The sequence below is a fragment of the Indicator indicator genome, chromosome 3, assembly GCF_027791375.1.
Source record: "Indicator indicator isolate 239-I01 chromosome 3, UM_Iind_1.1, whole genome shotgun sequence".
Lineage (NCBI taxonomy): Eukaryota > Metazoa > Chordata > Aves > Piciformes > Indicatoridae > Indicator > Indicator indicator.
In genome coordinates this window covers 38,888,322-38,910,797 of record NC_072012.1, presented here as the reverse complement: position 1 = coordinate 38,910,797, position 22,476 = coordinate 38,888,322, and the positions used below count along the sequence as shown (strand labels likewise).

The 22,476-nt window shown below is 38.1% G+C and overlaps 1 protein-coding gene across 1 annotated transcript in view; it reads left to right on the top strand.

Annotated features, from left to right (window-relative positions):
* ADAMTS20 (ADAM metallopeptidase with thrombospondin type 1 motif 20) overlaps nucleotides 1-21,792 on the top strand; it is an 85,738-nt gene extending 63,946 nt beyond the window's left edge. The window contains exons 29-39 of the mRNA XM_054400006.1: nucleotides 13,077-13,244; nucleotides 14,911-15,084; nucleotides 15,721-15,891; nucleotides 16,525-16,725; nucleotides 16,860-16,989; nucleotides 17,144-17,238; nucleotides 17,337-17,431; nucleotides 17,814-17,947; nucleotides 18,665-18,756; nucleotides 20,988-21,092; nucleotides 21,703-21,792. Of these exons, the coding sequence (XP_054255981.1) occupies nucleotides 13,077-13,244; nucleotides 14,911-15,084; nucleotides 15,721-15,891; nucleotides 16,525-16,725; nucleotides 16,860-16,989; nucleotides 17,144-17,238; nucleotides 17,337-17,431; nucleotides 17,814-17,947; nucleotides 18,665-18,756; nucleotides 20,988-21,092; nucleotides 21,703-21,792 (1,455 nt within the window). The remainder of the gene's footprint in view (nucleotides 1-13,076; nucleotides 13,245-14,910; nucleotides 15,085-15,720; nucleotides 15,892-16,524; nucleotides 16,726-16,859; nucleotides 16,990-17,143; nucleotides 17,239-17,336; nucleotides 17,432-17,813; nucleotides 17,948-18,664; nucleotides 18,757-20,987; nucleotides 21,093-21,702) is intronic.
* Nucleotides 21,793-22,476: the final 684 nt, after the last annotated feature.

Below are 22,476 nucleotides of genomic sequence, written 5' to 3'. Positions count from 1 at the left end.
ATGTGTGCATCCTGAGATGGACAGCAGAGAGAGCAAGCTTTGGCTGTACGCTCCCTGAAATAGAGAAACAGGGGAAAACCAAATACAGTAACAGATTACAATATCCTGGGATGAACTGCCTGTCCCCCTGAGACTCTCTAGCTTCTGGAAGGCTTTTCTTTGTGGTTATATCAATTAACTCTTGGTTTCTCTTAACCTACGATATTCTTTGGTGATAAGGCTCAAAGACAACTTTTGAACCTCTGGCTGGAGCTATAATTTTGTGGCTCGGGGCTGTTCCATTTAGTCAGTGACAAAAGACTGAACATTACATTATGATCCTCAGTTGTCTGTGTCTTTTGTCTCTTAATATCAAAGACATATCATAGTTTTTTATATTCCTAGAACACCTCCTGGAATGAAGAGATTTGCAGAATGTTCAGGCCCTCCATTTAGAGAGGACACATAAGATAAAACAAAACCAAAACAAAAAAAAACAAACCCCAAAACCAAGACTAACTTCCCTCTTCCCTATCAATAACACAACCCCTCACCCCCCCAACAGCAACCAAGCAAAAAACACAAACGAAAAAACACACTTCAGAATATCATGGAAGGGGAAAAGGGAAAACATAGCTAGTGATCTTGAATACCATTCCTAAATACATAGAGCCATTTAATGAGAATTAAAGGAATGGCAGAGTTATAACTTTCTGAAAAGCTGAAAGATTCATGGTGGTCAGATCCATATGAAAATCATTCTGAGGTGCTGGTATATATACAGCAGTTTCGAAAACCCCAGTCACAACCCATAAATATTGGTTCAAAGTGGTTTTGAGATCCAAATTTAAGTTACTGAGCATAATGTTGAAATATTAACATTTCCTAACACATAGGAAGATTAGTATACAAATATTTTGGTTAATATGTCCTGAGTTAGGAAGTGAATAAGATGTTCTGTAGTTCTGTATTATGGGAGTTCCTACTCCTTTCTTTGGATGCTGGCAATTGTGGGAGACTGATGGATCCACTACGGTAGACTGCTAGATTGATTGTGTGTTCTAGGATGCATCTGTCTGTGGCCCTTTCACTTCAGTGAGAGCAGGACTGGGCACAGATTTCCTGTCGAATTAGTCTGTTAGAAGCCTGTATGCATGCTCACATTTATGCACTTGATTGTAATGTTTGGAAAACTGATCTGTAAGTAAATTGAAAATACACAGAGGAGTTCTTTAGGTTGAAAACAAACTAGAATTCAACATGTGAAGGTAGGTAAAACGTTGTATTTCTTATTAGCTACAAAATACCCATACATGTTTTCATGCCAATCAATATTTAAAATAATTATATTGTGTTTCTTAATTTATTAGTTGGCAATTAGTTAAGTGCCATAGAAGGAGTTCAATATTTTTGTATGCTTCTAAAAAGTTTGCAGTATTTCTCATAATACCATATTGTTCCGGTATATCTTCAATACAAAGGCTTATTTTTTAAATCAAATGAAAAAGCGAAGCAGTACTGTTTTTAGAGGAGATAGATGCACAGAGCTCCTGTATTTGTTATTACTTTAATTTCCAAGCTATTGTTTTCTTACAGTTGATTAAAAATGATAAATCAGATGGGATCCAGCGTTTCTTCTGCTTGTGTTTGGGTTTTTGCAAACTTGGCTAGAACTAATTGTCTACTGTTGTTAAACTGTATTATCTCTAGTTACTTTTGTAACTAGAAAGACCCTGTCTCTTCAAATAAAAAAAGTAGAATGCATAAAATCAAGAATTAAAATGTGAAAAGAATAGAAACAAAGGCTTTTTTCTGTGCAACTCCTTTGACTGTGCAAATGTAGCTTCCATACAACAGATCCTCCATCATGTTAAAAATATGGTCCAACTTTTACTATGAAGATCTATGAATAAAACACCAATCTCATGGGTGAACTTTACTTTTCAGTGAGAATGTAGATGATGTTATTCTATGCATTTGTTTAGTTTTCTCAGGCTTCACAGGAGACAGGAGGCTGTCTTCCCTGTGATGCAGTCTGTTAAACTGTGGTTGCTGGAAGAAGAAATATATTTGCTTTGGGTTGCTGTTTGGGTTTTGTAGAGGTTTGTAAACAAAGCTGATGAATAGACACAGATACATCTTTTCTGTTTGGAAAACATGTCCACTATTGTATCCATTGACTGGACACACAGAGTAAACCCCTTGCATTTCTCAAGCTCACACTAGATTTCCCTGAGATCTCCTGTCTGTTTCTGCTGCTCTTTTCTTGATGCTTGTGCTTTACTCACTGTCTCCAGTGCTGCTGCACGCTGTAAATGCTTGAAGGTTTTACTGTTGTAATATGACCATGGAATAAAGAAAGATGAGATTTGCTAAATTCTGGCCAAGTCAACAATTTGCCATCCGCCATGGTGTAATGGGTGCCGTGTCACTGTACCAAGTACTTTGTAGGAGGTTGTCAAAGGCAAAGAGCAGGATTGCTGTTCAGTCTTGTAAACACGAATTTATACTTGAAAACTAAGATTTTCAGAAAGACCCAGTGAGGTTCTAGCTGTGTTCTTGTTTGCCACTGATTTCAGAGGGAAAAGGTAAGGCAAAATTCTCGAATTTTGGGGTTTTTGTTTTGGTTGGTTGGTTTTTAGTTTACCACTATTCCTGTATTTTAGTTGTGTTTTGCCTCGGCCAGCTGTCTGTTTTATGTGTCATTGAACTGAAAGATGATAAAAGTTAGGTACACATACAAGATGTGTTGTTGCAGGAATGCTGGCTAAGCCATGTAGTTTCTGTTCATTCTCTCCCAGCTATTAATAAACTGATCACAGAAGCATCATATATTCTGTCATTAATTACAGTGATAATGTTTCTTGAATGAGGGCTGACAGCAAAGTTCTTGACAGAGGGACATGCAGACCCTTCCATGATGCTTAACACCTGCACATGAGATAGTAGAGCCTGTCAAATGCCTGCTGAAAGGAAGCAAACCTATTGTTTCTCTGATTCTCAGGTGGTAACCAGATGCAGTGGATTAAAATCAGGAGCAAATAAGGCAGGAAGAATAACCACACAACTCAATTTTTTACTGTAATCGAGAGATGAAGTGGCACCTATAAAGGAACTATGTGAAATGAGATGCCAATTGTGAAATGTTATTACTGTTCAAGGAGCACTTACTAATCAGCTCATCAAACTGTAATTATTATTTTTAAAAATTTCAAAATCTGGAGAAGAAATTAACAGAAGCATAAAATAATCTTCAATTAGCATAAAGCTCGTTTTTGTATCTCAATAATGCTGCCATGTAGCAGTGTTAGTATGCCTGCCACTGGTAGGGGGTTTTCTGTTAAGGTTACTGTTGTGTCTACTAGTGAGCTCTTCTAGGGAAGCTGAAACCTGAAAGTAATAACTGGGGCACAGGTCATGAGGGCTAAGTCTGATTTTCAGGCTTTAACTTAACTATTCATGTTGAAGTCTAATAAAGTATGATACTACTTTTCCTTGAAGGATTTACCTCTTTTTCTAGCCTTTTTATATTTTTGCCACTATTCTATTCATTGTTTTATTTACGTCCTTTTTCACTGTGCCACACAGCCTTCCATCAACACTCACTGAAATATCTCCCCAATCCATGTGAAATATGACACTAGATAACAATGTAATTGTTCCCTAATGCCTTGTATTATACTTTACAGAAAATGGGAAGTTGGTAGCCCCTCCCTGTAAAGCAGTATTGACTTGCCCAAATTTTGAATCAGATTTAGATCCTTGTTATAAAACTTAGACTTGAATATCACTTGGGCCCAGATTTTCTGAATTATGTGATTAGCATTTTTGTAGACTTTATGTCTTGTGAAATGTTATGAAAGTCCTTTGTTTAATTTTAGCAGTTCTTGGGTGTCTCTAAAGCTTGATAATACTTACCTGGCGTAAGGAGTTTTCACTCTTCATAGCAACACTGTATTGGAGTCGCCTCCAAACAAGTTTGATAACATTTTTCTTTTGAAAGAAAATGGGTAGAACTTTGAACAAAGTCTTATCCCCTGTAAGTTGTAAATAAATGAATTTCTTAAATGAAGAGTAATGAGACTTTGGATGAAAAAAAGAGAAGAAAATGCAGGATAGGTAGTTATTAATGATCGGTCATTTACAGTAAAAGAAAGTTTCCTTAGTGAGGACACCTGAAGTAGCACCTTTGAAATACAGTTCTTTGGACACTGAATTACTATCACAACAAGCCCTTGCAAAGAACTATGATATAAATAAATATGCATCAGAATCTAGAGATACAGACAGTACAAAAGCCGAATACTACAATTACTAAAACAATGTTGCAACTGTTTTGGCAGTTCTGTTGTTCTTGTGTTATTGTAATAGCTGAAAGCTTCTTTGAAGATCTAATTGTGCTACATGTATTATGTAGGTAAAACAAAGAAAGGGTTGCTGACTGGGAAGATTGCGGTTTCGTTATCAGAAATTATATCTGCTTCCTTTAGTTGTTGTAAGGACTGAATTTCAGATATTCCTATCTTGGGTCATGATACAGGCTGCAGATGATAATACTTTGAGCAGGTTGCTCTCTAGTTTCCATTCCAATACCAGCAGTATATAAAGCCAGCTACTTTGTGTGGGGGGCACCCTTTGTGGGCTTCTGTGTTGAGGAGAACAGCTTCCAAAAGGCAAATTTTTACCGTCATGAAAAATAATGAGGGAACTGGCCTTTAACACAAGTTTTCAGTATAGAAATCTATCATACATTGTATTTCAAAATTTTTTTTTTTTTTTTCATTAATTACAAGTAATTGAGATTAAATTGCTGGGGAAGAAAATGATCTTGCAACTGAAGAATTTTGATAACTCAGAACATCACTTTCACTTTAAAATTACCCTAACAGAGAAGAGGTGTTCTTATACGCACAGTAATTTTGATTAAAATTGATAAAAATAGTATCAAATGAAATGTTGTGTGTTAAGTTTATCTCAGTGCTAACTAGAAAAACATGATTGTTCTCTGCAGTATCTAAACTCAGGTGTTAAACTTTGCAATTGAGATGTTAGGATATTTTTGGAAAATCCAGTCACAGAAGAATAAAGAGGATCTGAAACTCTCAAGCCTGCCTACATTTGTACTCAAAAATATCTCTACAAGTCACAGCAGTATTGTGGCATATATTGTATGGAGAAAGGCTTGGAGATGTCAGAGGCTGTAAGAAATTATATCAATAATTCAGGCGAGGAAAGGTTGTTGAGAAATCATGGCCCATCCAGGATTATCAAGGAATCAGAAATCATGGCCCATCAAGGATTAGCAAGGAATCAGAACTCATGGCCCATCCAGGATTAGCCAGGAATCAGAAATGGTGGTCCATCCAGGATTAGCAAGGAATCAGAAATCGTGGTCCATCCAGGATTAGCAAGGAATGAGAAATCATGGCCCATCCAGGATTAGCAAGGAATCAGAAATCGTGGTCCATCCAGGCTTAGCAAGGAATCAGACTTTGGGCAGCTCTGGTAAGTTCATGGAGGATTCAGTCTTGGACAGTTGACACAAATTTGTATTTTTTTAGGTGATAGTAGTTCCAGCAGCTAAAAATTGTGACCTTTTTTGTGGCTAGAACTGGCAGCTTGTGCTGTGAAGTCTTGCTGTAGATTTTGAACAGAAGAATATCCACATTTTTTATCTCTCTCTGTTTAAAGCTTGGAAAAGTACAACAGGCATTGCAATTACCTGTTTGACTTAGAGGTGTGAATGGAACATACATTGCTGGGTTGTCTATACCTGATTTGGTCTGCAGATGTGCTGTGATACCTCATGGCATGCTTTGCAAATGGTTTTGACAAGTCAGATAGTAGGAATCTGGAGATTTACCATGTCACTGACCTTGGGGGGGCCATTTGTCAGTCATGGCAGCCAAAGCTGTGCTGTGGACTGAACTTTGCAAAGCATATTCAGGTTTGTGTTGCACCTCTCTGAAACATGAGGGGTACTAGTTTCTCACTTTTGCAATTTGATACACAAATTGGTCAAACAGATTCAAGGGGTGCTGTATTTCCTTATACAAAGGCAGCAGACAGGGAGGAATTTGCAGTAATAGTGGAGGCTTTTGGAGCTTTCGAAAAGTAGACCTCACTCAGCAGTAATTATCAGCTTCAGAGAAGGGGACCAGATGGAATGCACTGGGCTCAGCTGGCAGCTTACTGTGCATTTGGTTATTGCAGGTACAGTCTTGCTTGATTTAAAAAATGCTACTGAGTTTTGAAATGCAGGTAAATTGTGTTGTAGGGATGTCATCTATGTGGCGTTTGGATCTCAGGTAGTATTGTAACCCTCCTGGATATATGTATTACATTTTGTCATGATTTGACAGGGTGTCTTTCAAAAAAAAAGACAAAACACCGAGTTGAGACCTCCAGGAGGTCCAGAGAATCCAGGCCAGTGGGTGGACACAGGAAGTTATGTTATTTCATTTTCATAATGCCCTGTGTCTCCAGTATAAAACTGGCTGCAGAGTCAGTCTCTACTCCCTTCTCTTCTCCCTTTCCCCTTTCCCCCTCTCTCCCTTATCTCCCTTATCTTTCTGGGGCAGTGAGGCCTCGAGTGGCCTTGGCAGGGACCTGAAGCTGGTGAGCTGAGTTTTAACTGCATCACAGGGGTTCGGTAATGGGGTTGCAGAAAGGCTTAGCATGGAGGATGCATTTGAGGCCTGAGTGTTTTTGCCTGGTTGGTGGATGTTTGAGGAAGGCTTTTGCCTGATGGGGTTAAACCCAGATTGTGGATTTTTGTGTATTTTATGCTTTGCACTGTAGATTGTAGTCATGAATCCCTTAATCTTCCAATTAATCTTCCATTTAATCTTCCAATATATTCTGTATTTCTATCCAATCCTGTGTGGAGTCTTTAACCACTTTGAGAGTAGTTTTAGAGCCTTTTTCCACTGCTTAAACAGAAACACACTTCTAGGAAGGAAAGTGCTTTTGTAATAAATTTACATCAAAGATCCTGTGATGTTTGCAGTATGATTCTAAATATTGCTGCAGAAAGTAGTTTTCACTTTAGATCTTGTCTTTCAAATGTCATCTAGAACACTGTAAAGCGGGAAGGCTGCAAAGAATTTCAACAGAAAGAATAGTATTTGAGTATGTGCTTATTTGGTATATGCTTTTTGTCATGGCATATTTCAACTAATGCTTTCATTGGTGCACAGCATTCAGTCTTGGATACCTCCTTCTAACAAACATGCAGACGGAGTGTTCAGAGGACAGCAACATAAATGGTGAGAGACTTGGATAAAGTGACAAGGAAAGGCTGGGGTAGCTTTGTTTTCCAAGACTAAGTCTATAGAAGAATAGACTGAATGTGATATTATTCCAGCACATAATCAGTGGTTATAAAGAGGTGACTGTTTCCAAGTCTTCTAAGGGTAGAATGAAAAGTAACCACCTTATTTAACAGTAAGAGAGATAGCCATTAAATCCTAAGATACTTTTTATAACTATAAAGATGGTTATATGGTGGAAAAATGCATGCAAAGGAGGCTATGTCATCCCTGTCATTGAAGACAAGACTGACAAGCTGCTGCCAGGAGTGGGAGAGGTATAAATGATCCAAAGTCTAAGCAGCATGATGGACTGGATGAAGTCTTTGAGTCCTCTTAGCCTAGCCTTCTTTCCTTCCTTTGCTGGAGCTGCAGAATCACATTTGGAAAAGTGGCAAAGACGACGTTTTCTGAACACCAGAGGAATGTCATGTAACACTGAACTTTTGAAATGAAGCTATACTCAATGAAGTGACTGAAAAATATCATTAGTGTAACTACATACTTAAAGAAAACCTTTTAAATACTTTCAGCTAAAAAATGCCTATTTCGTGCTCAAGCATTACAAGAACCTCTGAGAAGATGCAGCTAACAGGGAGGAGGTAGGCAAGAGAAGGGCTAGTTCTAATATGGCAAATGAAAAGTTGAAGTAACTTTCAGCTAGGTAACATTTTTTTAGTAGGTTCTCTCTTTTTTTTTTTTTAAACTGATCTTCCTGACCACTCACGAAAATACTTGTTAACATTTGTAATATATTTTATCCTTTTTCAGTGCTACTGTTGTGGCTTATCCCCAGGAGGCCCATTCATTGCCACCTGGTGGGTTGGATGGTGGAGAGAAGTGAAAGGGTAAAAGTGTAGAAAAATCATGGGTTAATATAAAGTAATTTCAATACATAAAGCAAAAGCTCCACCAACAAGGAAAACTAAGGAATTCATTCATTACCTTCCATCGACATCAGATGTTTGTCCATGCCCAGAGCCCTATTATGTGTAATGGTTACTTGGAAAGACAAAATCCCTCACTCTGCCTCCCTTCCCTCCTTCGTCCCCATATCTTTTATTGGTGAGCACAATGTTGTATGGTCTGGGATATCCCTTTGGTTACTGTCAGCTGTCCTAGCTGTCTTCCCTCCAAACCTTTTCTGTACTCCCGGCCCACACACTGGTGGAGTGAGAAATAGAAAGCACTGCTGTGTGTAAGCACTGCTCAGTAACTGCTGTGTTATCAACACTTCTAGTCAGTGTTTCAGTTACAAACCTAAACTTTGCACTCTACTAGCTACTCTGAAGAAAATTACCTCTGTCCCAACCAAAACCAGTACAGTTACAGTAGTGCTTTTAGTCACAGTCATTTGTAGTGTAAGTCCTTTTATATCTAATATGAATACAAGGAGAAAGTGTTACAGCCTTTCCATTTACTGGCCGGGTTTTCGTTATCCAGAAGCCCACTGAGCTACCTGCAAAACTACACAAAATGTTTCCTTGAAATAAAAGGTTGAGAAAATTTAGAACAAAATCTGTCCAAATAATCCAGGGGCTTCAGCTTTTCAATGAATAATAAGAGCAAAAGAATAAAAAGGCTTTTAGAGAATTTGTGCATGACAGCTGCAGAATGAGCCTTAATTTGGTAGGAACTGATGGAATGCCTGTGCCAGGGTCTGCCTGTGCCACAGAAAGCACCAGGAGTTTTGTCAAGCTAATCCTCACAGAACTTTGTTGCTATTAAAAAAAAGGCCAAACAGGTGAATCCTAGTTAACAGTGTTAGGGAATGACTTTGAACAATAGTAATCAATTCAGCTTCTTACTGTAGTTTTATATTTTCAGAAAGACCTGACATATGGGAAATATTACTTAAGCCAATGTTGAGACAAGTGCTAGGATTTCTGTATAAAATGGTTACAAGATGTGGTTTTTTATTCAACTTGCATTTTTTAAGAGAAATGTTCAGATTTCATTGGAGATTGAATTCTTACAGAAATTTTTATTCTGCACATCAATCAGGAGAAAATATGTGGAAAATGTGCTCTCCATAAGCCCCCAATTGCATGGAATGTCATATAAGTAAAGCCACATACATGTATTGAGCCATAAGGACTATGTTGTCCTTGACCATGTTCAATTTTGAATGGAAGGAGGTCAAGCAGCAGAAGAGCTAAGTGCAGTTGTACTTTCCCCAGTCAGGAAGGTTAAGCCTCAGGAAGATCACTACCAGAGCAAAGAGGGGGCACCAAGTATTGAGAGGACCTTATGACTCAGCATGTAGTAATGCATTAGGAAGTCAGGCTTGTGGAGGGCAGAAATGTGCTATAGGCTAGATGCACTGAAAGAGGGATTAAGTTGTTGAAGATAACATTAATTAACGTTGAGTGAAAAAACTCACTGGAAAAAGATACTTAAATGTGGATATTTTCTTGATATGAGTTGGCAACATTCTGTAACTTATTGTCTGTTAAAACAAGAAAAGTATATTTTAAAAAAGGATGACTTATCCAAAGCTGAGTTACTAGAAAGTTACTTATATTCCTTATGGTTAATTTTTTTTTTTAACTACAAAGGTATTTTTAAATAATTGAAAATATTTCTACCTACAGATTTTTAGTATCTTTTATTTGTGTTTCTGCATTTAACTTTAAGATAATAGTTTCAGCTATCTTGAGTCATCCAAGCTAAGTAGTATTTGACTGAAAGAGAGGTTAAGGAGTATTTGAAATAACTACAGCCTCTGTGATACTTAATATCTGAACTAGTAGTTTCCTTTCTGAACTCATTCTTCAGCTTCCTGTTTAATGATTACAACCCAATATGCATACTCTTAATTCCTGTATAATTGTGCTCTAATTACAAAATATCAGTAGAGCATCCTTATGAAAGAGAACTCTTTGAATAGACATTGCTCTGTGACTACTGAAAATATAACAGGCTAACAACCCAAATCCACAATTTCTTTTTTTTAGAAGAAAGAAGACCAAATATTATAAAGATTAAATTAGGTGATTTAAATATAAAAGAAATGCAACTCTGCAACCTAAATTAGGCTTCAGAGAGGAAAAGCTATTGAGGAACAAGGGACATGTGGTGTTTTCGTGATGTGTCATAGCAGGAGGTTAAGTAATTCTGTGCTGTGCTTGAAGTTACTTACTACTGTAGAATAAAAGGGAAGAGTATTCAGGCGTCTTTTAAGTCTACATTTTGTGATTGAAATTCCTGGAAAATCTTTTAGGGACAGTAGAATTAATTATCAAGATAGTATGAATATTCTAATTTTCATGCTTACATGTTCTGTCGCTTGTTGTTTTTATGTCACTCTGAACTCAGAGCTGGATTTTCTGAAAGGCTTTTATAATTAGAAGCTTTGCAGAGTTTTAACATTTCTGGCCTACATTATTCACAGATGACAAAAATTACCTGAAACTTTTTATCTTCCTTATCTTGAAGTGGTTACTAAATTAATGAAACCTAAACTGTTAACTGGCATGTGAAGTATTTAGAGATGATACATTGAAAGATTTTGCAGAGGGCAAAATTACTTAATTTAGAAGGAAACATTCTTATTGACTGGAATTGTGTATCAGACATGTAAGAGGCAAGCTGTGGCCAAATCACTACTTTTACCTTTTTGCAAATATAGTTGTGCAAGACGAACATGCTATGCATTGTATGTGTGATAAATTAAGTGTATTGCTTTATTTTGCAAGCATTTATTTTTAAACACTTTTATGGTTTCGATTAAACCTTTAAGATTATATTTATAACTGTTTAAGGACAGGAATCTCTCTGGTATTGAGGACATGTGAGTCAGCTGAAATTCTGTTTAACAAAGGGTAGTTATTTTGTTTAACAAAGGGTAGTTATTTATTATTGTTATTGTGGGCAATGTTTCTTACCTTGCAGGTTAATTTATTATAGTTGCTTGTTCTATACTTTGAAAACTTTTCTCCTGCTGTTGTTTCTAGGGAATTATTTGCCAGCATTTGTACTGAAATTGTATGATCTGAATTTCATTTCATGCAAACAGAAGATTTAAAAGTGCTTGATTAAGGTAGCATGTAATGCTAGTTACATAGATGACGATGTAACATAAAAGGATGAGAAGGATCTTTGCTTTTGAAGAAAGCCAATATTTAAATCCTTCTTTTTTTTCACATCCATCTAGTCATTAAATTTTTGTTTGAATATTGATTCTCTGCCTAACTGTGTAGGAAATACTTGTCCAAGTCTAAAATAAAATACACAGGAAATCCAACAACAAATTAAGCATGTTATCTTTACAGATAGAAAAGGAATTTTTTCCATTGATCAAAACTTTTTAGTAGGCTGATGTAAAATAGAAGATTTACAAGATTTAAATCAAGCCAAACCAACAACAAGAAACAAACAAAACAAAAAGACAAAGAAAAAAACAATCCCCTTAGTCTTAAGTGCTTACATTCACAATGCTGATGGTCCAAGATGAGTCAGATGAGTAGCCACCTAGTTGTAAGTGCTTCAGGTATTCCTTGTTTGATTGAATCACAGAATTGTCAGCATTGGAAGGGACCTCAAGGATCATCTAGTTCTAACCCCACTGCCATTGGCAGGAACTCTTTCCACTAGATCAGGTTGCCCAGCGCCACATCCAGCCTGGCCTTAAAAACTTCCAGGGCCAGGGCTTCCACCACCTCCCTGGGGAACCTCTTCCAGTGTCTCATCACCCTTGTGGTGAAGAACTACTTCCTAATGTCTAATCTATATCTCCCCACTTCTAGCTTTCATCCATCACTCCCAGTCCTATCACTACCTGACACCCTAAAAAGTCCTCCCCAGCTTTCTTGGAAGGCCCTCTTCAGATACTGGAAGGCCACAATAAGGTCTCCTCGGAGCCTTCTCTTCTCCAAACTGAACAACCCCAACTCTCTCAGCCTGTGCTCATAGGAGAGGTGCTCCAGCCCTCTGATCATCCACATGGCCCTTTTCTGGACATGTTCCCTGGAACCTGCAGCTCTGTTCTTCAGGTGAATTGGACAGTCCTGGTTTGAAAAAATTAAATTGAAACCTCACTGAAGTCTTATGGCAGTCCAGGAATACAGGACAGGAATGGCTATGTATCCAATCTGACAAAAGCGCTCTAATCATGGCTAATGCTTACTGCCAGGGTAGGTTTCCAAAAGTGTCTGTGCAGCTGCATTGGTTTTACATTGGAGGGAGGCTCTAGAGCCAGCAGTGTATGTCGTAGTGACCTTTGCAGAACATGCAATACTGAGGGGGCAGGGCAAGGCCATATCTTCAGGGACTGCACCATAACCAATGGTGTCTCCTTTATAGCTCTTCTCTTGCCTCTGTCACATGAGAAATCCCAGGAGGTCCTGGAGCAAACATGACTTTGTAGCCCAGCAGCTGGAGACATGCATACACGAGTCTGCATTTTTAGTTTCTGTAACGCTTATGATCAGCATAATGCTTACATGAAAACAGCAATATACATACTGGAAATAAGCTGCTAGAGCATGTGTTCCTGTGAGATCCTAACATCAAGCTGTCTCCTCTATGGATACAGATGGTGAGCTCAGATATTTGTCAACGATGAGAGAAATGAATAAGCAAAACACGACATGTTTGATGTGATCAGTAAGGCTCAGTATGAGGGAGGTTACACAGAAATTCCAGATATATGCTGTAGATTCTCTAATACAGAAATGTACACCTATAAACATAGAATCCATTTGGGATGAGGCCACAGCTTCTTTTGGTTTTCTTATTTGGGATTTTTTTTTTTTGTAAAGTAATGAAATGCACTCCTCTTTTTAGTGTTCTGTTTCCTGTGGAAAAGGTTTGAAGTTTCGTGATGTGCATTGCATTAATGGCTTCCAAGCTAAAATAGAGGAAGGAAACTGCAGGCATTTAAAAAAACCACGAACATACAAAATATGTAGAGCTGGAAGATGTCCTGCTTGGAAGACCAGCAGATGGAAAGAGGTATGTAAAATCTGTTCTATCTATGTTCTCTATGAGTACAAGAAAAGATTATATGCAAGACATCCTGCTTCAATGGAATTAATTGTCAGAAAGCTTTTCTTTGTGTACCCATCATGATTAAATTTACAATTTAATAAGTGAATTATATTTTCATTTTCTTCTCTTAAAAGTAATTAGAAGTGAGTATCTGTGAACAATGAAAGTGATAATTGGAATGTTGGACAGATAGGTACTTAGGGCTTTCCTCAACTTACCTTGTAAATTCAAAATAGCAGGAAGTTTTTTAAGTTTACTCCTTGTCTTCAGTGATGAATTCAATACTATCACTGTAGTTGCTGTCATGGTCTGACTATTGAAGTGAAGCCAGGTTTATGGGGTGTCACGGATTGAGTTGAACCTGCTGCTGTTATTCATACAGTGCTGCAGTCAGCAACTGGAGCAAAGTATTATAGGGCTTGCAGTTCAGACTGGAACATGGGAGGCTTCCTGTTCCAGGTGCTGTTTCTGGGTTCTGGGTTCTTGGGGTGTAGTCTCTTTTCTGCAGGCATGGTGGTGGAAAGAGTAGGAGTTAGGTAGCTGCTGGTTTGGGGTTTCTGTTTTATGCTGTTTTTTTCCCCCTGTGTTTTTCATTGCATTTCTTCTGCAAATAGGCTAAGATAAGGTAATCATGCATTATATTATTAGATTAATTAGATTATTAGCTAAGGTAATTACACATTGTGCTTATGACAGCTTATGTTATAATAAACTCTTTATCTCAGCCCTAAGTTTTGTGTGTCACTCTTCCCCTTACTTTTGTATTGGGGGAGCAGGCAGTTTACCCCTTGAACGAGAGTGTTACGTGGGGGAAGGACAAGTAAAAGTGCTTGTGGGCACACATGTTGGTTTGATGCTACAAAACATGCACTGCATTGTTGTGAAATCAAGTGTAACTGAGTGCATGCTGATACTTACATTTCATTCACTCTTTCAAAGTAAAATTCCCCACACTGATAACGACAGTTACCACTCTCCACCATTTGGCTTGTTAGGCTTGAGGGTTTAGGTTTGCTTTGGGACCTAATCGTGTTTCTGAGTGGGTTAAAAGAGTGCTGCCTCTCAAAGCGAGTCTTGGTATTGTAGTGAAATGACTTTGTGGCAGGAAGAATTTGAAAGTTTTTAAGCTCCTCAGGATTCAATATCCCAAATATTACTTTCAAAAGAAAGAGAAGTACTGCACCATTTGCAAGATTTTTCTAACCTGAAATACTAAGACTTTTTAAATTTCATTTTAATATTTGCATTTTAAAGTAACAGACAAGACTGTCAGTCTCTAATAAGGGAATGATGTAAACTCAGAACTTAAACTGTTTGATCTTGAAAAACATTGAGTTTTGCTTTGCATATGCTTATGGTGATTGTTTCTACTGTGAATTAAGGTAAGCAGAAAGATCAGTCTAGGTAACTTAGAGACATTTATTCTCTATATTTCCTACAAATTGATTTTTAATTGTAGTTTTATATTTTCAACTTTTTTTTTTTTCAGGAACAATGGAAACACTAGTAGGGTGGCAGCTGTGAAGAATTATTTAAATATAATCCAAAGAACTTGTAATAATGGCAACTGTACCACCTTCTGGGGACTGTCTGATTTCACACTAACATGATTAATTCTGATCAATTTTAGTGTTCTGTGTCCTGTGGAGTGGGTATTCAGCAAAGGGACATCTCCTGTCAGGTGAAGGGTCTGGGTCAAATGAATGAAGCAATGTGTAATCCTAATACTCGTCCCATTAGCAAGAGGCATTGCTGGCTGCCTGCCTGCATGCAGTACCGGTGGTTGGCAGATGAGTGGGAAGATGTAAGTAAGGCTTTCAACTTGTATGAAGTAAGAGAGTGATGTCATATGTTTTCTTTCTTTTATTTTTTTCTACATGTGAATACATTTCTATGTATGTGTATCCTCCTGCCATGGGAGGAGGTCTGAATACACCGAGGCCAAAGGCACAGGTTCAACAGATACTCCTGCCCAAGGCTGCCACTTCATTAATAGGCGTTTTTGTTTTCTTTTGTTTTATCAGTGTAACATCAGAGACACGTTTCCAGGGATTCTTTTTGGTTTGTTTTTAAGACCAATTTATTTCTTTCATATTTAACTTGAATCCTTTTCTTGGCTCAACCTTTTCATACAGAAGAACTTTATCACTCAACCTATCAGCTTGGGCTGATATTTCAGTTTTCTCCTTAGTCTCACCCAAGAAAGAGTTCATGTGTTGTGTAGTCATACCCTATTGGGTTTTTAGCTGATTGAAAGTACCTGAACTTTTAAAACAGATTTTTATTTTTGATTCAATGAGTAATTTGGCCCAGTACTGATAACAGATGCCATAAAAATTGTTACTCTCTGGGTTTTACTGGTGTATGTCAGCTGGCAAGTAACTTTTCTGTAAATGGCTGTTTTAAATACAAAATCTGTGACTGCTTTTCTCACACTCAGTGCTCAACTTCATATAGAAGAAAGGAAGTGTACCAGAAGGTTAAGTGTGTGGATGAAAACCAGCTTCAAGTGGATGAAAGCTTCTGTGATCCTGCAACAAAACCTCCATCAACCAAAACCTGCCGGGTAGCTCCCTTTAAATATGTTGTGCTTACAGGAGAACTGTCACAGGTAAACTCACTATATTGCTCATACATCTTTCATATAACTTTACATTTAAGAATGTTGTGTTGCTGTGAAACATACACCAAAGATGCAGAGAAGGAGGAAAAAACCAGTGAAGTGTATTTTCATCTAAACATCAATGCCTAAACTTTTTCCACATTGACCTTTTCGATCAGCCATGTCTTCTGGTAGCCCCTTTGGGACCTATGAACACCAGTTAGAGGATACCTCCTTCTACTACAAGATTCCTTTGTTGGTTCCCAGGAAACATAGAAGCTCATCTCACTGAAATAAAATGTTTTGCTTGATTTCAGTGAAATGTAAATCAGTGCCTTGTTTACCGTGCACATCTACACTGCCCGTATGTGCATGTCTCTGTGTGTACTGCAGCTGAGAGGGAACTGCTCTGGAACATCTGTGAGCTCTGAGAAAGGGGCAGCATGGAACTTTCCATCTCCCTGCCTGTATGACTACTGCAGACCTTCCCTTCTGTACATCGATGAGGCAGCCCCAAGGTGGCATGTGTTGAATTACAGGCTTTTGCCAAAGTGAGGGTCAGAACTGACTCACCTGTAATTGCAGTGCTGCAGAAAGGCTGTTTCACAGAAATAATGCTTGTGCATGGGGATTTTATTGTAGTGCTCAGCCAGCTGTGGGTTTGGTTACCACCAGAGGATCACGCAATGTGTTGGAATCCCTTCGGCTCAAAATCTGCATGCCCATGGCCTTCGAACAGTAACATACCGAGAATGCCCAGTAGAGCCACCAGCCTACATCTATGAATGTGATATCAAAGGGTGCTCACAAGCAGCTAGCTGGAGAGTGGGGATGTGGACCAAAGTGAGTACAGATGTGCAAGCACATATTTGATAGCTGCCTCAAACGTAAATTAATGCCGAGACTTATTTGCTGACATAATTATGTTAATTATTTACTACCTTCTAAACTACTTCTTGATGGCTATACACATCTAGTGCTCAGTGTCTTGTGGAGTGGGAGTAAAGGAGAGAACTGTAGAATGTATGACTGAAAATGGCTTATCAAGTGACTTGTGCCTGCCACAATTAAAACCAGATGCCAGAAAGATCTGCCGTGAGGAAGAATGTAAGTGACAGCTGTAATGTTCAGCTGAAGTTAATATTTTTGCAGGGTATTATATAAAAGCTGTAAATACATTTGAGCACTATTATGCAAAATAAGTCCTAAAACTAATCTCTATTCATGAAATATTAATGTGATTTAATAATTCATTTTGAAGGTGAAATTCTTACCACCTGCAAAGATATTCAGATTAAAAAAGGAATTAGAAAGGATGGTGAATACCTACTTAACGTTAAGGGAAGGATGATAAAGGTACTCTTAATATTTATGAGTTTTTCTGAGCATGTATTTTTATAAAATAATACTTTTCTAATAAAGATTTTGCTAAAGGGCTGTATTTTCTGTTCCAGATTTATTGCTCAGGCATGCACTTAGAGAATCCCAAAGAATATTTGACATTGGTAAAAGGTGAAGCAGACAACTTTTCTGAAGTATATGGATTCAGGTACAAAAGTGGTTTTATGAAGTGCATTTTTTGCTTCCAAAAGAAAGGAATAAAAGTAATACTTAGCTTTTCTGAGAACAGATGAGTAGGTATTTTTCCCTGTATTTCTGTTTTGACTGTGAAGGTCTATGAACATGCATGCAGAACTGTGGATACTTCCAAGCTGAACTTCTATTAATTTCATTAAATGCTTATAAAAATTTGCTGTTTTGACTTCAGTAGAAATAGCTTCAATCCACATTAGTGTTTCAGTTGAGCTAAGGTTAGCGCTGAGCTTCTTGTTCTGTTGATGGTGTTCAGTATTTTTTAATGCAGCATAGTGCAATGCAATTATTTTTCACCCCGATGTCAGAAGGAAAATGAAATCTTTGCTGTTCTCTAGGCTGCAGAATCCATATGATTGTCCTTTCAATGGAAGCAGAAGGCAAGACTGTGCCTGTCGAAATGATTACCTTGCAGCTGGCTTCACAGTTTTTAGCAAAATAAGACTTGATGTAGCTTCCATGCAAATTAAAAGTAAGCATTTTGGCAGTTTTAGCCAACGTGAGTGTTTTCCATTTAAACTGAGCATGGTCATGGTTACCAAATTACCATTTCTGACCCACTAATAGATTGAGTTGTGCCATTTTGGGGGTAAAGTCCTTATTTCCTTAGGAATTCAGGGGGGATTTCTAAGGAAAAAAAATAAATATTGCAAAATCTCCACCACTTCCCTTGTTAGCTTGTCCCAAATGATCAAGGGATATGAATCTTGCAGATTCATACTTTTATATGTGTAGACTAACTCATTTTCTAATGTTTTGTTCATTTCATTTGGTTTCCTTTTAGTCTGTTGTGAATTTTTGAAGGAAAATCTTCCTGTGCTGTAGTTAATCCCTTCTCAGACCTTGGCAGACAAACTGAATGCGCAGGGAATCTTCAAGCCCCTGCCTGAAGGTGTCAAGGTGGCCAGTGACCAGCTCACATGGAGCTGTGTCCACATGCACACCCATCCTCCTTCCAGCTCTCTCCTGTCTGAGAATGAAAACGTGGCTTGTAGGTCAGACTGATGTTATATTAACCAAAATGGACTAGTTAAAAATTAGTTTCTAAAAACCAGCCCAAACACACACAAAAAGCCCCATCCAAATCAACCAACCACTCCCCCCTGCCATATTAATGCCTTTTTGCACTGCATTTTGCCTGAACTTCTAATGCAGCAGTTTCAGTGTTGAGTATTTTTCTCTTTTCTAGCCACAGATTTTCTTTTTGCTCAGACTATACTTGGGAGACCTGTTCCATTTGCTACAGCTGGAGATTGCTACAGTGCTGCAAGGTGTCCACAGGTATTTATAATTTCTTATCCTCTTGAAACTGAGAGTGGAAAAATACCTGTGTGACTGGTTTAGAGCTGCAAGGTTCCAAACCAGTTTTGTATTCTGTTTAGTCTGCATACTACATTCATCAAAAAAATTTCTTACTCCCCTCTACCCTTGTTTCTCCCTCAAATTGTTTATGCCACACTTTTCCTCTAGGCTCCATATATGTATTTATGTATTCAATGTGTTGCCCTCCCTCCTTCTGGACATGATTTATCCTTTGTTTCCTCCTAATCCCTTCTCAGTTTTTGTTCTCCTCCAGCGTCTTTTTTTCTATAATCCTGCAGAATTTTTCTTATCTTTTTTTCTGGTTCTCTCCTGATGCTTCATATCTTTGAATACTATCAGAGGAAATCAATTCTATTTAGCAGTATAATTTAAAACTCATACATCCATTAGTGTGTGTACATTAATGGCTTAGTTTGGATTGATTTTTAAGTTAATGCCTGTATTTTCCCAGTTTACTGTTGGTTTGTTCATATCATGGAGCAGTCAGGATACTGTCTAGATGAAACTAAATCAAACAGTAACCTCCTGAAGAAGGATCTTTATGAACTCCAACTACTAATGAGGATTCAGCCTATGGACTCAGTGAAAATTAGTTCAAAGTAAAACCTTGATCTGTGTACTGTATACACACATTGGGCTCTCTGACCCAGTGTTTTTACTCTACAGATGTTCTGTAGCGTCCTTCTTGTTAATGCAGGTATAGGCCCAGTCTGAACTAGTTTGCCTTTGGAATCCATTGGCAGAAATGGAATTCCCCAGGAGACAGTTCAGCTAATCTTACCATATAAGACATTCTAGGATGTGCATACTTATTTTCACTGATTATAAAGGGAATTAAGGTCGCCTAGCTCAGGCTTGCATGGAGTCAAATCCCTTTTGTCCATCTGTCCTAGGTGCTTAACTTAAGATAGGCAATGTAAACGGATGCATTGAAGGACAGCTAAAGATAATTCAGGTACAATCTGGGGAGAAATGAGATGCCTAAATTAGGCAGATTTAGTCCCTGAAAAGAAAGCAGATGGAGTTGGTTGCCATATTACATACCTTCAGCCTCAAAATTCTGGGCTTAATACAACACAAACCTCTCCTCTGTAACTTCTGTTGGGAAGTCAGTTCTGCTGACATGGTATTGTACTGATGCATTTCAGATCTGTCAGATCTGCACTGAAACTAACACTTATGCAGTAAAATTACTTAATGAAATTAAAAAGTCTCCCTTCCTGCATGCTCAGCCCTTGAAATCTCTTTCTGGCCTTAAGTATGCTGCATGACATGTCAGCCAGCTGTTGAGTCGTCATTATAATTGTACATAGCACTTCTCATTTGTTTTTGCAAAATGATACCACTGTGGATAAACATACTTCTTTTGTTGTTGTTTGTATGGAATTCCTCCAGATGCTTTATTCATTAAATGAAATCTTCCACTTTCTTGGACGCTTGAAGAACAACCTGCCCTATCCCTATGAGCTTAATGTTAACTCACAGTCAATATATGAGTGGCATAGATACAGCAGGTTTTCATAGGAGTGCTCTCAAAACACACCTGCCATACTGAGCAATATAAGACTTTTTTTTTTTTTTAAATGAAGGAATTTCAGTGAATCAAAGGAATAAAGTGTGAATGCTGTGTTTTTACACATGCCCACATACATATCACAGAATCACAGAATCAAAAAGTTTGGAAAAGACGTCAAGGATCATCAAGTCCAACCTGTCACCCAAGACCTCATGACAGCTAAACCATGTCACGTCCAATCCCCTCTTGAACACCTCCAGGGATGGTGATTCCACCACCTCCCTGGGCAGCACATTCCAACGTCTAACAACTCTCTCTGTGAAGAACTTTCTCCTCCCCTTGAGCCTAAACTTCCCCTGGCTCAGCTTGAGACTGTGTCCTCTTGTTCTGGTGCTGATTGCCTGGGAGAAGAGACCAACCCCCTCCTGGCTACAACCTCCCTTCAGGTAGTTGTAGACAGCAGTGAGGTCTCCCCTGAGCCTCCTCCTCTCCAGGCTAAACAACCCCAGCTCCTTCAGCCTCTCCTCGTAGGGCTTGTGTTCGAGGCCTCTCACCAGCCTCGTTGCAGATATGCCAATGTAAAGAATGTCAAGTGTTTTAGTGTTTTGAGCTTCATTTACCAGCTCTGTATTTTACCTTTTTCTTTTTTTCTTTTCTTTTTCTCTTTTGTTAGGGACAGTTCAGCATCAACCTGGCCGGTACAGGTCTGAGATTATCCCATACAGTTAGGTGGGTTGCTCAGGGAAACTACGCAACTGCTGATGTGCACAAATCACAAGTAAGTCAATGGTGTTTTCATTTACCTGCTCTTACAGCTTGCAATGTAATTCTTCCAGAGGTGATGGCTCCCTAGTCATAGCTAGTTGTGAATCAAATACAGTACTCAAGGTCTCTGACCCATCTAAGTCTTCTTCCAGATACATTTAATCACACTGCCCAGAATCTAATCCAGATTAACACTGCCTGCCTACCCTTCTCTTACTGCTTTTTAAGAGTCAGTTATATTAGCTAGGTTTATTGAAAGATTTGAAGATGCCTAATAATAGTTCTAAAAACAATAAGCACAATACCCCCCATAAACCCTCCATTTTATTAAAGATACTACCTTACAAATAGTTTACCTCCAACTTGATAGAGCAGTTGGGCAAGAACAGTGAGCGTGCATGGTTTAAGGCAGCATCAGTTGGTAAGCCAGGAAAGGTGGCACAAAGCGAGACTGATAAAGGAGCTCTCTGCTCATTTTGTTCATTTGATGCTGTCTTTTGATTTAGTATTTGTAGTTAAGGTTTGCCAAAAGGTCTATTGTTTGCAAACCTCAAAAAGTTTTTTGTACAACTGTGATTTCAATCTCTCTTCCTGTTTGACTGTTCTCTTTGTCTAATTCTCAGGATGGTACTAAAATATATGGAAGATGTGGAGGATTTTGTGGAAAATGTATTCCTAACACAATTATTGGTCTCCAACTTCAAATACAATGAGCACTCTGATGTGGTAAGAAGATCAAAGCAGGGACATTAATCATTTAGGTGCAAATTGTAGGTACTGTGTATGTATATATTTTAATTCTTTCATCTCTGTAATGTTCCTTGCTCTGATGCTCAGTACCAAGACTTCCTGTTTCCTTCAGTGTTCATTCAGGGATGTATTATGTGTTTGTGGGCTAGCAAGTGCATAAGCCACAATCATAAGCTCTCAGGTTTTAATGGAGAGGCATTCATTCAATATACAGTAGATATTAGCAAGTAAATTGCACTGAGGTCACTACCATTGGTAACACTCTAAATTGTGTCAGAACTGTAGTAATCTACCTGCAACTAATCAGTGAAAGTCTTTATGCAGTATTTAATAAAATTGATACCTTACTGGTTTTCTTGATCAACTCTACTAAAATTAAGAAAGAGTTATTGCTATATGAAGAAGACAGGTAGTAATTTCAAATACTTCTAATTTCATGAAACCTGTTTCGGAATTATCTGTCAACAGATTAAAGCAGAAAAGTGTATAACCAACATACTTGAGATAGATTCTATAGATCTGTGTGTTTCTCAGTCAGTAAAAGCTTTTTTCCCCCTTCCCTTTCGTTATATACTTTGTGGTGCTTAAATACTGGCAGTAATCCTGACAAGTGTGGTTACCCTCTGCACAGGCCATGTTGGTTTTAT